This window comes from Aaosphaeria arxii (genome assembly GCF_010015735.1).
Source record: "Aaosphaeria arxii CBS 175.79 unplaced genomic scaffold BU24scaffold_3, whole genome shotgun sequence".
Classification (NCBI taxonomy): domain Eukaryota; kingdom Fungi; phylum Ascomycota; class Dothideomycetes; order Pleosporales; genus Aaosphaeria; species Aaosphaeria arxii.
Window position 1 is genome coordinate 1490894 of NW_022983476.1, and position 11708 is coordinate 1502601.

The following is an 11708-nucleotide window of genomic DNA, read 5'->3' on the forward strand; positions in this document are numbered from 1 at the left end:
CAGTCAGTCAGTCAGTAATAGCACAGTTTTCCCTACACTGTTACTGTCGCTCCTTCTCGTGCTAGTGAGGAATTGGGAGCCATAGCCAGGGTCGCCACCACTATTACCACCACTACCACCCTGGCCCTTCCCCCCTCTCTCCCCTCAATACCGACTACCCATCTCTTCTTCAACTCCCCTTCATCATTATTATTATCATTACACATTACACCAATTATACACTTCCATCACCACTCCAGTCATTTCCAGTCATAACTATCGCATCTCAAAGAGATATTGTGTTGTATGCCAAACACAGAACAAACCCTCAAATCTCTTTCCATTGTCTACCGGATTCCCCAAATAATTCAACAAATACGGAGTACAACCAGTCACCAACACTTGCCTCGCTCTATTCTTAAACTAAAACAGTCAACACAGTCATACATCGCACGCACGCACGCACGCACGCACGCAAGCAGGCAGACAGCGATAGACTAGACAAACATCTAAAACAGGAGAGGACTCCTCTCCCTCCTGTTTCCGCCGTATGGGCCAACCAGCTGTAGGCAGAAAGGCAGACTTCATTTCTTTCTTTCATTACTATTATGTGTCTTTCCCAATACCATGCCCATTCCCGCTTTGTGAAATCATCTTTTATCTATCTACGGAGTAGTTACCTAGTTATCAAGGGAACAGGTAACTATCTACTTCCAGGCTGACAACCCATGGGTGGACATGTATCTTGGCGTCTTGACTGTATTCCACCAAGTGTGGGCTGAATGACGATAGCGGAGGGTGTCGACTACCAGGTACCTACCTACTTACGAGGTACGGCGCTGGATGCCCCACGGAAACAAACCGCACCTGCGCAACGCCGCAATAATCATTTCAAATCCAAGTCATAATCAAGTCAAAGTCAAGTCAAAGTCAGGTCAACGTCAGTCACGGAGTCAGAGATAGGCAAAGGCGAAAAGTCGGAGGCAAAAAAGGTCTACCAAAGCCTGGGACCCTGCACTGCGATGGCGACGACGACGACGACGACGACGACGACGACATAGCCATAGTGGTAGCCGTCTCCGTAGCCGTAACCAGGGGTGCCCGTAGGCTGGCACGCTGGCTGTACGCAGTACTGTGCAGTGTAGGCTGTGCCTGTGTTTGGGTGTGTGACTCCACGGTGTTTAACTCGTACGCTGCTTAAGAGCGAGTTGTCGCGAGATTATTACGGAAGCAGCCCAACAAACTACGCCCGCCGAAAGCCCGCCCTAGAACGTGGAAGGGAGGTTTGTTTTCTTCGATCGTTGATGACAATGTGGTCTGTTATTGTTGATGCGAACTATCGGATTACTACATCTCCGTATGCAGTTCGCAGTCTACGTTAACTGCTGTTCGTTGGTGATAAATCATATTGTTGAACTGAATAGTCTCCTTTTCCTCCCTTAGATCTGCCGGAAGGGAATAACTCTCTTCTTCCCAGGGTCCAGCCTCGCGCCCCCATGCCTTGGTCTCCGGATGTCGTTTTACGATTAGTTCATGTTGATCGGTGACTTGCATCTGTATCTGTGTTATGGTATCGTAGTTCTGGTGCAAGTGTGATATGGCATGATATGGTACGGAGCACTTCTGTGTTCCCAAAAGACATCGAGGTCACTTGATGATGATTGCAATATCATGATTACTCGGTACTATTGAACTGAGATGAAGGAACGCCGGAAAGGAAGAAAACAGCATGGATGGGGGTGGTAGAATCATCCTCCGTCCTTTCAGCTCCGACCGCCTCCTCATCTCTCTCCTCATTCTCTCCACACCCATCAACCCATCATTATTCATCCCTTTTCTCGTAGTTGCCCTCGTACTTCCGTATAGTAACTACCTCCTTGTAGTCACTGACCAGCATTTGCGAAACAAGTGCAACGCCCATAGCACCCTCTCGCGATCCGATTGCCTTTACCGTAAACACTACTCCGTACACTGTTGTTAATCATCATTTCTCGTCCGTTTGATTGCGAGCGTCCAGCCCGTCCCAGCACATCCCAGGTCATTACACAGTAAACCCATTTAGCCCCCTCCCCCCAGCCTTTTTTTGATGCGCGACACGAGTGGAGACAGGCCAATCACCAATCATGGGAGGGCCGGATGCGTGCCACATCGTCATTCGTCGGTGATGCCTAGCGCTAAGACTGCTTCCTTTCTAACTCCGTACACTACCACAGTGACTGCAGTGACTACACAGCAATTATTAACTACTCCCACAGTCATAACTACCTCTACCTAGGTACTTTGTAACTACACACACACTGGCAGTGACACTCTCTTACACAATACTATGGTGACATGGTCCCTCTCGTCCCTCAACTTCTCCTCTACCTGTACGGTGTACCCTATCCGACGCACCCCACGGCTCTACTTCCACTCTGAGAGTAGTTGGCCCATTCGAAGAGAAGGCTTTCCCCTTTTCACCTCCCTTTTCATCATCGTTCTACAACAATTAGTGGCTGTATGTTGGGATTACAGTAACTCCTCGTACTCTCCCCTATGCGACGGTACAACTATCCGTGCTACAGCCTTCAAGCAGCATCCGCTCCCCAGACAATCTCTCCATCGGGTTCGCGGCTGCCATCGCCCTCCTGCAACACACCACCCTTTCTTCTCACCCCCAAGCCATACATAGACCGTACAGTGCAGTGCAGGGTTGAGCCATGCTTCCACATGGGAACGAGCTGAACGCGCTGGACGATGCTGCAGGCACTTCATCTGGATATCCGGCTCTGTCGCACCTCCCTCGTCTTTACTTCCATGTGCCCGTCCTATCCAGCTGCTCCCAGCGACATGCATGAGGGGGTATGATATGGTATGGTATGGTATGGTCTAGTTGGGTAGGGTACGGTTCAGGAATGATCACTGCCCCTTCAAATGCACAGCCTTGGCTGCTATTTGGGTGCGCTGCGTGCTGTGCGCTGTGTCGTCGTGAATACACACAGACATGGTGTGCTGTGGAATGATGGTGCGGTGATGCGACAGGATGTGCTCGTTCGTTGCCTTTGCGGGGCACGTTCGCCCATGATGACACGCAGCATCTTGTGGCTGGCTCGTTCTTCAATTTCCTTGCCTGGAGACACGGCTGGAGACGAACGAACACCCATCGCAACCAGCACACCACGAGTTCACAGGACCATCACATCGCCTTCGCTCTCCACGCCAGGTAAATCCCCCATAGGGCACCAAAAGAGTTACGGCGAACGCCTCACACAAGAGAAGAGAATTTTTCGGACTTGATGGTGTTATGACTTAGCTGGAAGGCCTGTATGACTGGCTACAGCTGCTAATGCTACTGCGAGTGTCTGCTGGGTTGCGCTTTGCTTAGGCCCTTCCATCAGGCTTCCAGAACACACTTGGAGGTTTGCTATTCGCTACTCTACTCACCCCCAGTGTCAAAATTTGCTGAATGACCGGCAATGATTATCCTCACTTCCCATCTTTCCATTCATACTCTCTTTCTACTGGTCGAAATTTTATGACTTCGCACCACAATCTCCATCGCCATCAATTGAAGTCCGTTCGGCTATTGGCAGATTCAAGGCTTTTTTATCGTAAATCGTCCCCCTGTGATTCGCTCGGCCTTGTTCGGTCCCGATAGCCTCCGTGCCTTCCAAGATCGGTAAGTCCGGCTACAGATCGCAGTCTTGGCTCTCACCAGGTTTACGACGAGATACGCTGACTCACTTTCACAATTCAACTAAACTGCCTACCTACGAGGTGCAATTCATCACAATTCCAATTATCGTCTGGAAGCTCCACATGCATCATTGGAAAAATAGGATCCCGATCACGGACTTCTGGGTAGTATAGTCTGATGTGGCCACTTTCACCGACTAGGAATTGCATCATCAAGCATGAACATAGTTAACTTGACAGCTCCGAGGAGTGGACGAGTGTACACCTTCGCTTCCGATGAGTCCCCATCTACAAAGTATCTGCCTAGTCGAAATCACGTCACGTTACGTCTTGATAGCTTCACATCAAGGAAGCTGAGCCAGCCTTGCTATAGCACAGAAATGGGCACGAAGGGATCCTCCCATCTTCAACGTGACCTCACAGAAGGCTACCATCGGCCCCACCAGGTCTGCTGACTTCATAGCTGTGACAGCTGTGACTGAAGGCAACTTGCTGAGTACGGAGTATGGCCTACGTTGGTGTCCGTCAACCACACATCTGAGCATTGTTGCTCATCAAAGCTGAGACACCGATGGGTGAGCTGGAAAGACTCATCTTGGACCGCCGCCACTCTGGAGCCCGCAAATTGTGGCGTGGATGTGACTAACCTCCTCGGGGCTCGACCAATTGTCTCTACGTTGGATGATGAATGTGCACCACCAAAATCAATCAAGATGAATGATCTTACGGAACACAAGGCATCGATATTCTCATAGTATGGCCGGAAGACATCTCCGGATGATGCTGCCGACGAAAGCCAGACTCTTCGAGTCACCATACCATGTCCTTGCTTCTTTTGCGTGGAAGCGAGATACTTCGTGATCAACTCTAGACTCCTTCCGATGACAACCGACAATTTATCTCTTCAATCCGATACAGTTACCCTACTTCGCAAGCTCGTATGGTGGCAATGTCTCGAAGGCCTCGTAATTCCACGTGTCGTCAACCCCCAACAACTTGTCGGTGTAGCAAGAGCAAATCTATCACCAATGATAGCGCTGTTTCACGAAAAGCAATAGGGGCCACGGACCATCGAATTGCGCAATGCAATGGCACTGTCCATCAATTTAGTCTTATCAATCACATATCCATCAAATCGAGAAACACAAACTGAGACCTGGCCTTGCAATGATCACTTCACTTCCCCATTTCGCTCAAACGCAATATAACCAATTACCCCAAACAAAATGCCCAAACATAGCATCGGATACGCTAACTTTACATCTGCATTAGGCCAGAACGCACGGTAGGAATAGTCTGTGGTATGTGTACAATTGTACATACACATTGTACGCACCAACCAAACTATACTGCTTACCGAGCATTGTCCCTACTACGCTTACTACATCTCACCAATGTTGTCCAGAACATAGGGATCAAAATAATGCCGCAGTTGATTATTTGCATCCACCTATGGTCAATGCCTTCCCCTTTTCGACACGAAGATAAAATAGCGATGCGGAAAGTATTTGAGTTTATCGGATCTCTGACGGTCCGTTCCCGCCTCTAGTTTCCAGACGACCTCGCCAGATTCATCCTAGAAGACAACTTGTATACACTCGCTTCTGCACTGTAAGAAATGTATAATCACTCCCTTGTCGACAGAACCTCCAGATCATCAGTCGATGGTCGTTCGATACCGGGTCTGCGGAGATTTGGGACAATATCTAGCGGTCGATCATGTTCTATGAACCCTCGTTTTTGCGCTTGTGATGCCGTATCGGGGTAGAATCGTGCAGCCCCAGAGCCGACATCTACGATGATGTTGGGGAAAGTTCATGGATGCATCGGTCCGAGGGTGAGATCCTACGGATCCGGGTTTATCATTGCACCCGCAGGATCGATATATCGGATGCTTTGCAATGATGAGGTAGGTATAGGGTTTCTAAGAACGTCTTTCCATTGATTGTCGGATAGTCTTTCACGAGCATTAGTGTATAGTGAGCGTGACTGAACCATATGTCACTGATGTTGTCGTATTCTGTTGATACTACTGAATGACTGCTTGGGTATCTGACAGCAGTCCATAACAATACCTTCACAATCACAACACGAGTGCTGAGGGTGCTCACTGAATCGTGTTTTGTAATTGGAACATGAATTCGTCGTTCAATTTACACCTGCGTCCGGACAGATCAGTATCCAATGCAGGTGTTTCGTACATTATAGCAAAGGAAAAAATCTATCTTGACCATCTGTTGCTCTGCATTTGCATATTCAATCTGCAACACTCGAACGGCTTCGAAATCCTCTTCAAACCCTGAAAGTCAAGCATTATAATCTCCTAAACATCACCATACCCTACTACGTACCTACTATAACCCCCATCCCAGAGCTCCAAGTCGCCCGAGAGAGGTAACCAACAACCATCTGGCCATCTTCTCCACACTTGCCCCCAGCCCTTATAAGCCCAAATCATAATCATCCACCCCCATTGCCCCTTCATCCCCTCTAAACGCAGCGTCCGAAAGCAATAATATCGAGGCCAAATATCCAATCATAATTCGTTTCATACGTGGTAGTCTGATGCGCCCCAACCCACACATGCTCGAAATTCGTGAATGCCTCATGTCTCCTGTGAATTCAGCTTAACTTATATCGCTCATCGTATCTATCATTCACCTTTTGTTTCTTGATATCTTGTTTGGAAGGAAACTAGGTGGTGGCGGATGGGAATGGGGGGATGTTGGGGGAGGAAAGAGAGGAGATCAATATAGGAGGCGTGGGTATGCGAGTTAGAGGATTGAATTAAGTTGGAGGAGTTATGAACTTGCAACATAGTATAGTTCAGTCTACATGTTCAATCGTTCGCAGATTTGAGTCATCACTTCGTACTCAACCACCAGCAAAAACATCCACATCGCTACAAATTCTACACGTATCGATCGCTCAACAAGGAATAGATACTTCACTCTTAACACTAGCTAGAAGCCTGATAGAATGTTCGGAACATACTAGCGATTGGAGGTTTCCTTTTCGTGGCCGTATGTACATGGTAGTGTTGCTATTTTGCGCCTCATTCTGTCTATCCAGTCGGTGGAATTTCCGATCTGCTGCGGAATTGGTTCTTAATTACTTGGCGGGTTACATTACTTGAGGTATTTTGCTGAGGTGGGCAGTATATTTCAATTGTCACGGTTTTCGTGAGGTTTCCTGTCTTCGGCACGAGGAAATGGAAGTAGGGGAAAGGGGTCTGGGAGTGCTTCTCGTGAGGTTGACAGGCGGGGTAGGGTTCGATGTTGTTCATGCATGAGATTAAAGTATTTATATTGCTCGTAGACGACTAGGATACTTTCTTAAGAAATTGTGTGCGATCTAGAATAGGGAGTTGAAAAGTTGGGTTGAGATGGGCTACTTTGACGTCAAGCGCGTCGCGTCATGAAGCTGAGAAGCTCAAATTCTGATGTGGTTATTAATCTTCAGTTGATGTGGTTGTATGGCTATAATGAGGTATCGAATTGAATTGCGTGGTACTTATCAAATATTTCGAAGGTTTGTGCCTGATCCCCGTGGAAGATAGAGGTAAAGGGGTCGACTAGATATTTCCGGTCTGCTATTTCACGATATCAAGGCACTGTATGGCATTGCTAAGTATACTTACAACAAATAGGGAAAGAATCAGTCAGTTCGTAAATCAGTATGGTGGGTTTCTACCGCACTGATGATGAAGGTTAATTGTACTTCGCCTAACTCTTGTTACAATCGAGATAGTGGATGTTGCTTTTTGGGTTACCAGAGAAGTCTATAAGTTCGCGGGTCTAATAAAAGAATTCCAGCACTTGTTTTCACATGGTTTAGAGGCTGTTCTTAGGTGTTGCTGATTTTTAAAGAATTTGTTCATGATTGTATTTACGTACTCGACAGCAATGTTTACAAAAAAGTCGGAATAGGCATGTAAGATGGAAAGAGAAGCAATTGAAACTGGATATCATATAAAGATATCCAGAAATTTCCATTACCATCAACCGGTTACCTTATCTCTGCTATATTTCAAAACTTGTGCTCAAGAAATAACGAGTATATTCAGTCTCGCCAAGGTATGACGTAACGGTTGCGCATAAACAATGACCTCAACAAACAACGCGACTTCACGATACTGCGAAACTTCACCTACATATCCACATAATAAAGATCGGAATATTCTCTCAAGATGGGTCGTAGACAGAGGTTGATCAGCACCTCTATTCTTCGTGCAATCTTCCGTACCAAAACTAAGGATACTAAAAACCCGGGACTTCTGGCGCGCATACTCGCGTTCTTCTCTATCTTCCAACTTACGCTCTCACGTTATCGGGAAGAGCTATTCAAAAAGCTTCGTAATGAGACATGGCAAATCGATGAGGAAGAATACACCGAATCGTTTCGCTCACCGAGCCATGGCAAGCGGACCGATCTGGTCGCAGTTGGCGATCTCGGGTACTCGGGTTCGGTATGTTCTCGATTCAGTATCTTACAGTACCAAGTGGATGTATTGTAGTATCTACTAATCAAAACATTCAGACATTCTTTACTACACCAAACTCCAAGTATCTTCTTAAGTCGCTCCCACGACAGTTTGAGCAGTCGTTCTTTCGCCTGCGCCTCCTGGATCCGTACGTGGAGCACATGGAACTGAATGAAACGTCTCTCCTCGTGCGGATAACGGACTTATTGTACACGCCCCAGACTACACTGGGTGCCATACTAGGAGCGGCTCCATCCCATCATATCGTCATGGAAAACATCTTGTATGGAAAATCAAGTTGCGGTAAAGACGACCAGAAGAAATGGGAGACCTACGACCTCAAACCTAACGATTACTTCTTCCCCGAACGTGACGTAATGGGAGGAAGGCTGGCTCCGGAGAGTGTAAAAGAGCGTCTCATAGACGAGTTCCCGGACAAGGTCCGCGTTAGTGTGGATGAGAAGGAAGAGTTGATCGCCCAGTTGTCACGAGATACGAAGATTCTCCAGGACGCAAATGCTGTTGATTATAGTTTATTCCTGGTGAGGTATCCAGCATCTATGACCCACGCTGATGGGGGAGACGTACCTGTTCCGGCCGGTCGTCAATCCTCCTGGCGCAATGGGGTGCAATCTCAGGACAAATGGGTGTATCGCGCTGTGCTTCTCGACTTCTTCTGGGCCAAGGATGCGCTGCAAGCAAAGACCCTCACGGGACTGGTGAAAGCATTCAACTTTCTAAAGGTTGGTAAGGATCATGGACCCATGAGTATCACCACAACCAGCGATGAGTATCGCCAGCGTTTTCTCAAGATGGTCGATGCGATTGTGGAAGTGCCAGACAGTGCGGGCAGACCCTCTGGGGAGTTGAGAGAACCGGTTATCAAGAGTATGGATCATTTGATTGATATCGGCGAAGTATGATGTAGACATGTCTATGTATTCTGCGTCGTGGCTCAAGCGGTCCTTTGATATGGTTGGCGAAGATACTTTTCTCATTCATCATGATACCCGAATTTATATCGTTTACCACTAAGGTCACAGACTTTGTCTTCTTCATGCGAATTTGGATTTTGTTTCAAACAAATGAACGTGCTTTCTTTAAATCAAGCGTTTACCAATCAATGTGATTCACTGTCAATTATAGTTGGTTCAATCATAGAATAACTACTTTTATAAGTTATATATTTTCGTGATGCGAAATTCTACCTGCTCCTCTGTGCCTGATTAGGGAACACACGAGGACATAAGAAACGCGTAGGAGCGATCTACCGAATCCTTCGATCCTACACGTTGATCTTCGAACCACTCTATAGAAACCGAAGATGGAATGGCCGTCGCTGCAAGCAAAAGAAGCATACACCTCAGCCATCACAGCAATCTTGTCAATCACTCGTAGATCTAACGCGACCTCGCAAACTAATCGAAGCAGTCGAGCAGATCCCATCCTCCACACGGTCCGTCCGTTCGCTCGTTCGTCCCATACCGCTCCCGTCCGTCCGTCGGCCGTTTGCTAGTAATGCCAATAGTTACAAATAGCAGTACATATTAGCTGGAGGCCCAACGTACTAACTAGCAGTGATGGTCGCTGGATCGGTACGAGCCGCAGCCATCTGAATTTTCTTTCTCATTGTTGGTGCATTGTTGGTGGGCGCGAGTCAAACAAGGCGATGCTGCACGTAAAATTGTCTATAATATTCAACGGACCAAGTGTTCGATCCTACAGCTTAGTGCGTGCGTGCGTGTGTCCCTGCGTCCATGGCATTGAGGAAGCCTGTGCAGTTCATGCAAATCATTCGAATCACCTCGATCAATCAGATCGTCAAGTCTGCTTTGAAAAGCCTCCTCTTCATTCTTTCTACGGTTTCAAGAAATCTCCTTTGCTTAGAATTAATATTCGCCCTGTAACGCGTACACAAAGGGAGCAACAAAATATTTTTCTCTTTGTGTACGGCGTATTACTGCACAAAATACAATTGCACAAAATGGTCAGCAAGGATCTCGGTAGGAAGCGGGCTGTGCCACTCCATTGCAGGCAGAAGCGATGGATGTTGTTAGGCTGGGGGCCATGTCTACCCTCTTTGCGCGCAAACACCCTTTTTTAGCGCCCGCTAAGACATTTAGTATACAATCTTCAATACTTGTACATTGTTGGTCTCTCGTTAAAGTATGTGATTATTGAATTCTGGGGTCCAAAGTTGCAAACTACTGCGAGGAAGAGAGAGAGGGAGGAAAAAATGGAGCGAGCACATCCGAAGGCGAGGTCGACACTCTAGGCGCTCGGAAAGCAAAACAACATTGCTGCCGAGGGAAGGTTTCTGGTTCTTCTTACGCCTCTGTAGCTCTTTCCTTTTTGCGTTTCAAGATGGCACAAGCGCGCTCTCACTACGCCGCCCCAGCTGTTCGTGCTTATGGCGGGTGAGCGAAGCTATGTGGCGGGCGTGTTGTTGTTGTATTGATTGCACAGGTACTGTGTAAGGTGGAGTCGAGTCAAGTCGAGTCGTGAGTCTAGTCGACTAGACTTTTTGAAGGCAGCGCAGGGTGCAAGGCGCAGTTGTACCGTACCGCACTGCTGCCCCAGTCGTGGCATGGCATCTGCTCGACACGGCCGTATAGCGTTCTCTTTCGCGCGGGCCTCGTACGTACTTCAGTTACTATCTACGACTACGAGTCACGAGAGATTCAACTGTTGCGAGTTCTCCCGCGATCGGCACATCTTGCGGCCTTCGTTCTGCGGGCATGTAAATGATTGCGCGGGTTGAGTCACGAGTGTCAGCATCACCTTTTCTATGCATTGCGTGTGCGTGTGCGTGCGTGGTCGTCTGCGATTCGCATGGCTGCTGGGTAGAATATCATCCGTCTTATCATCGGACTTCGCAGGGTTCACGGTTCGTAATTCTCTCCGCATCGTATGTAGGCACTCGTATGTGGTAGGGTGGTGGGGAAGCACCGTGGCACCCTTGTGGCCTCAAGATGATGTCCATGACCCAGCTAGTCGAGATGGATTATGTGATTCGGTAGCACTACGGTTGCTGTGGCATTCGAGATCACAAGATTGTCTTACAGTCACTTTCCAGTTTACTAGTGTCTGGCGCATCTTAGCAAGTGGGGGCTTTTGGGAGAATGTGTGATGGTATGAACCTGTGGTGGAGGAGACGCAAAGTTATGGTAAAATGGCTACGGACTTCGGGTACCTGCATGGCCGGGGTTACCAACTCGAAGCACTCCAGACCTTGCTCAGCCGTGCGGTGAAAATGATCGAGCGAATGGTACAATATACCCGGAAAGAGAGATAAAGTATGAATGTCCTCTCCCTTGTAAAGAAGTGTGTGATTTGTTGGATGGGAGAAAATGATGGCCTGCGATATCAACGCAATTTTGAATGTCCTATGAGAACTCTTTCATTGCAACGAAATGTGTCTTCCGGAGTCCGAAACATGCATATCAAATGTCCTGCTTCGAATAGAGTATTCCATCATAAAATTGTAAGAAAACCAGATGAATGGCTGGTCACTTTGGACGTGAGAAATATGGTCTGAGTGCGTGGCCATGTGGACATCTACCACTAGGCC

At 47.7% G+C, this 11708-nt stretch overlaps 3 protein-coding genes across 3 annotated transcripts; all 3 read left to right on the forward strand.

Annotated features, from left to right (window-relative positions):
* Nucleotides 1-2132: 2132 nt before the first annotated feature.
* On the forward strand, nt 2133-2771 carry BU24DRAFT_149167 (uncharacterized protein). Its single transcript, XM_033521236.1, has one exon. It carries the CDS (start codon nt 2306-2308, stop codon nt 2648-2650), a length of 345 nt encoding a protein of 114 aa, XP_033385700.1. The 5' UTR covers nt 2133-2305; the 3' UTR covers nt 2651-2771.
* On the forward strand, nt 2772-3340 carry BU24DRAFT_149190 (uncharacterized protein). Its single transcript, XM_033521237.1, has one exon. It carries the CDS (start codon nt 2893-2895, stop codon nt 3253-3255), a length of 363 nt encoding a protein of 120 aa, XP_033385701.1. The 5' UTR covers nt 2772-2892; the 3' UTR covers nt 3256-3340.
* A 4457-nt stretch (nt 3341-7797) lies between these two features.
* Nucleotides 7798-9271, forward strand: BU24DRAFT_420406 (SAICAR synthase-like protein). Its single transcript, XM_033527460.1, has 2 exons — nt 7798-8122; nt 8194-9271. Exons 1-2 carry the CDS (start codon nt 7844-7846, stop codon nt 9058-9060), a joined length of 1146 nt encoding a protein of 381 aa, XP_033385702.1. The 5' UTR covers nt 7798-7843; the 3' UTR covers nt 9061-9271.
* The last annotated feature ends 2437 nt before the right edge of the window (nt 9272-11708 follow it).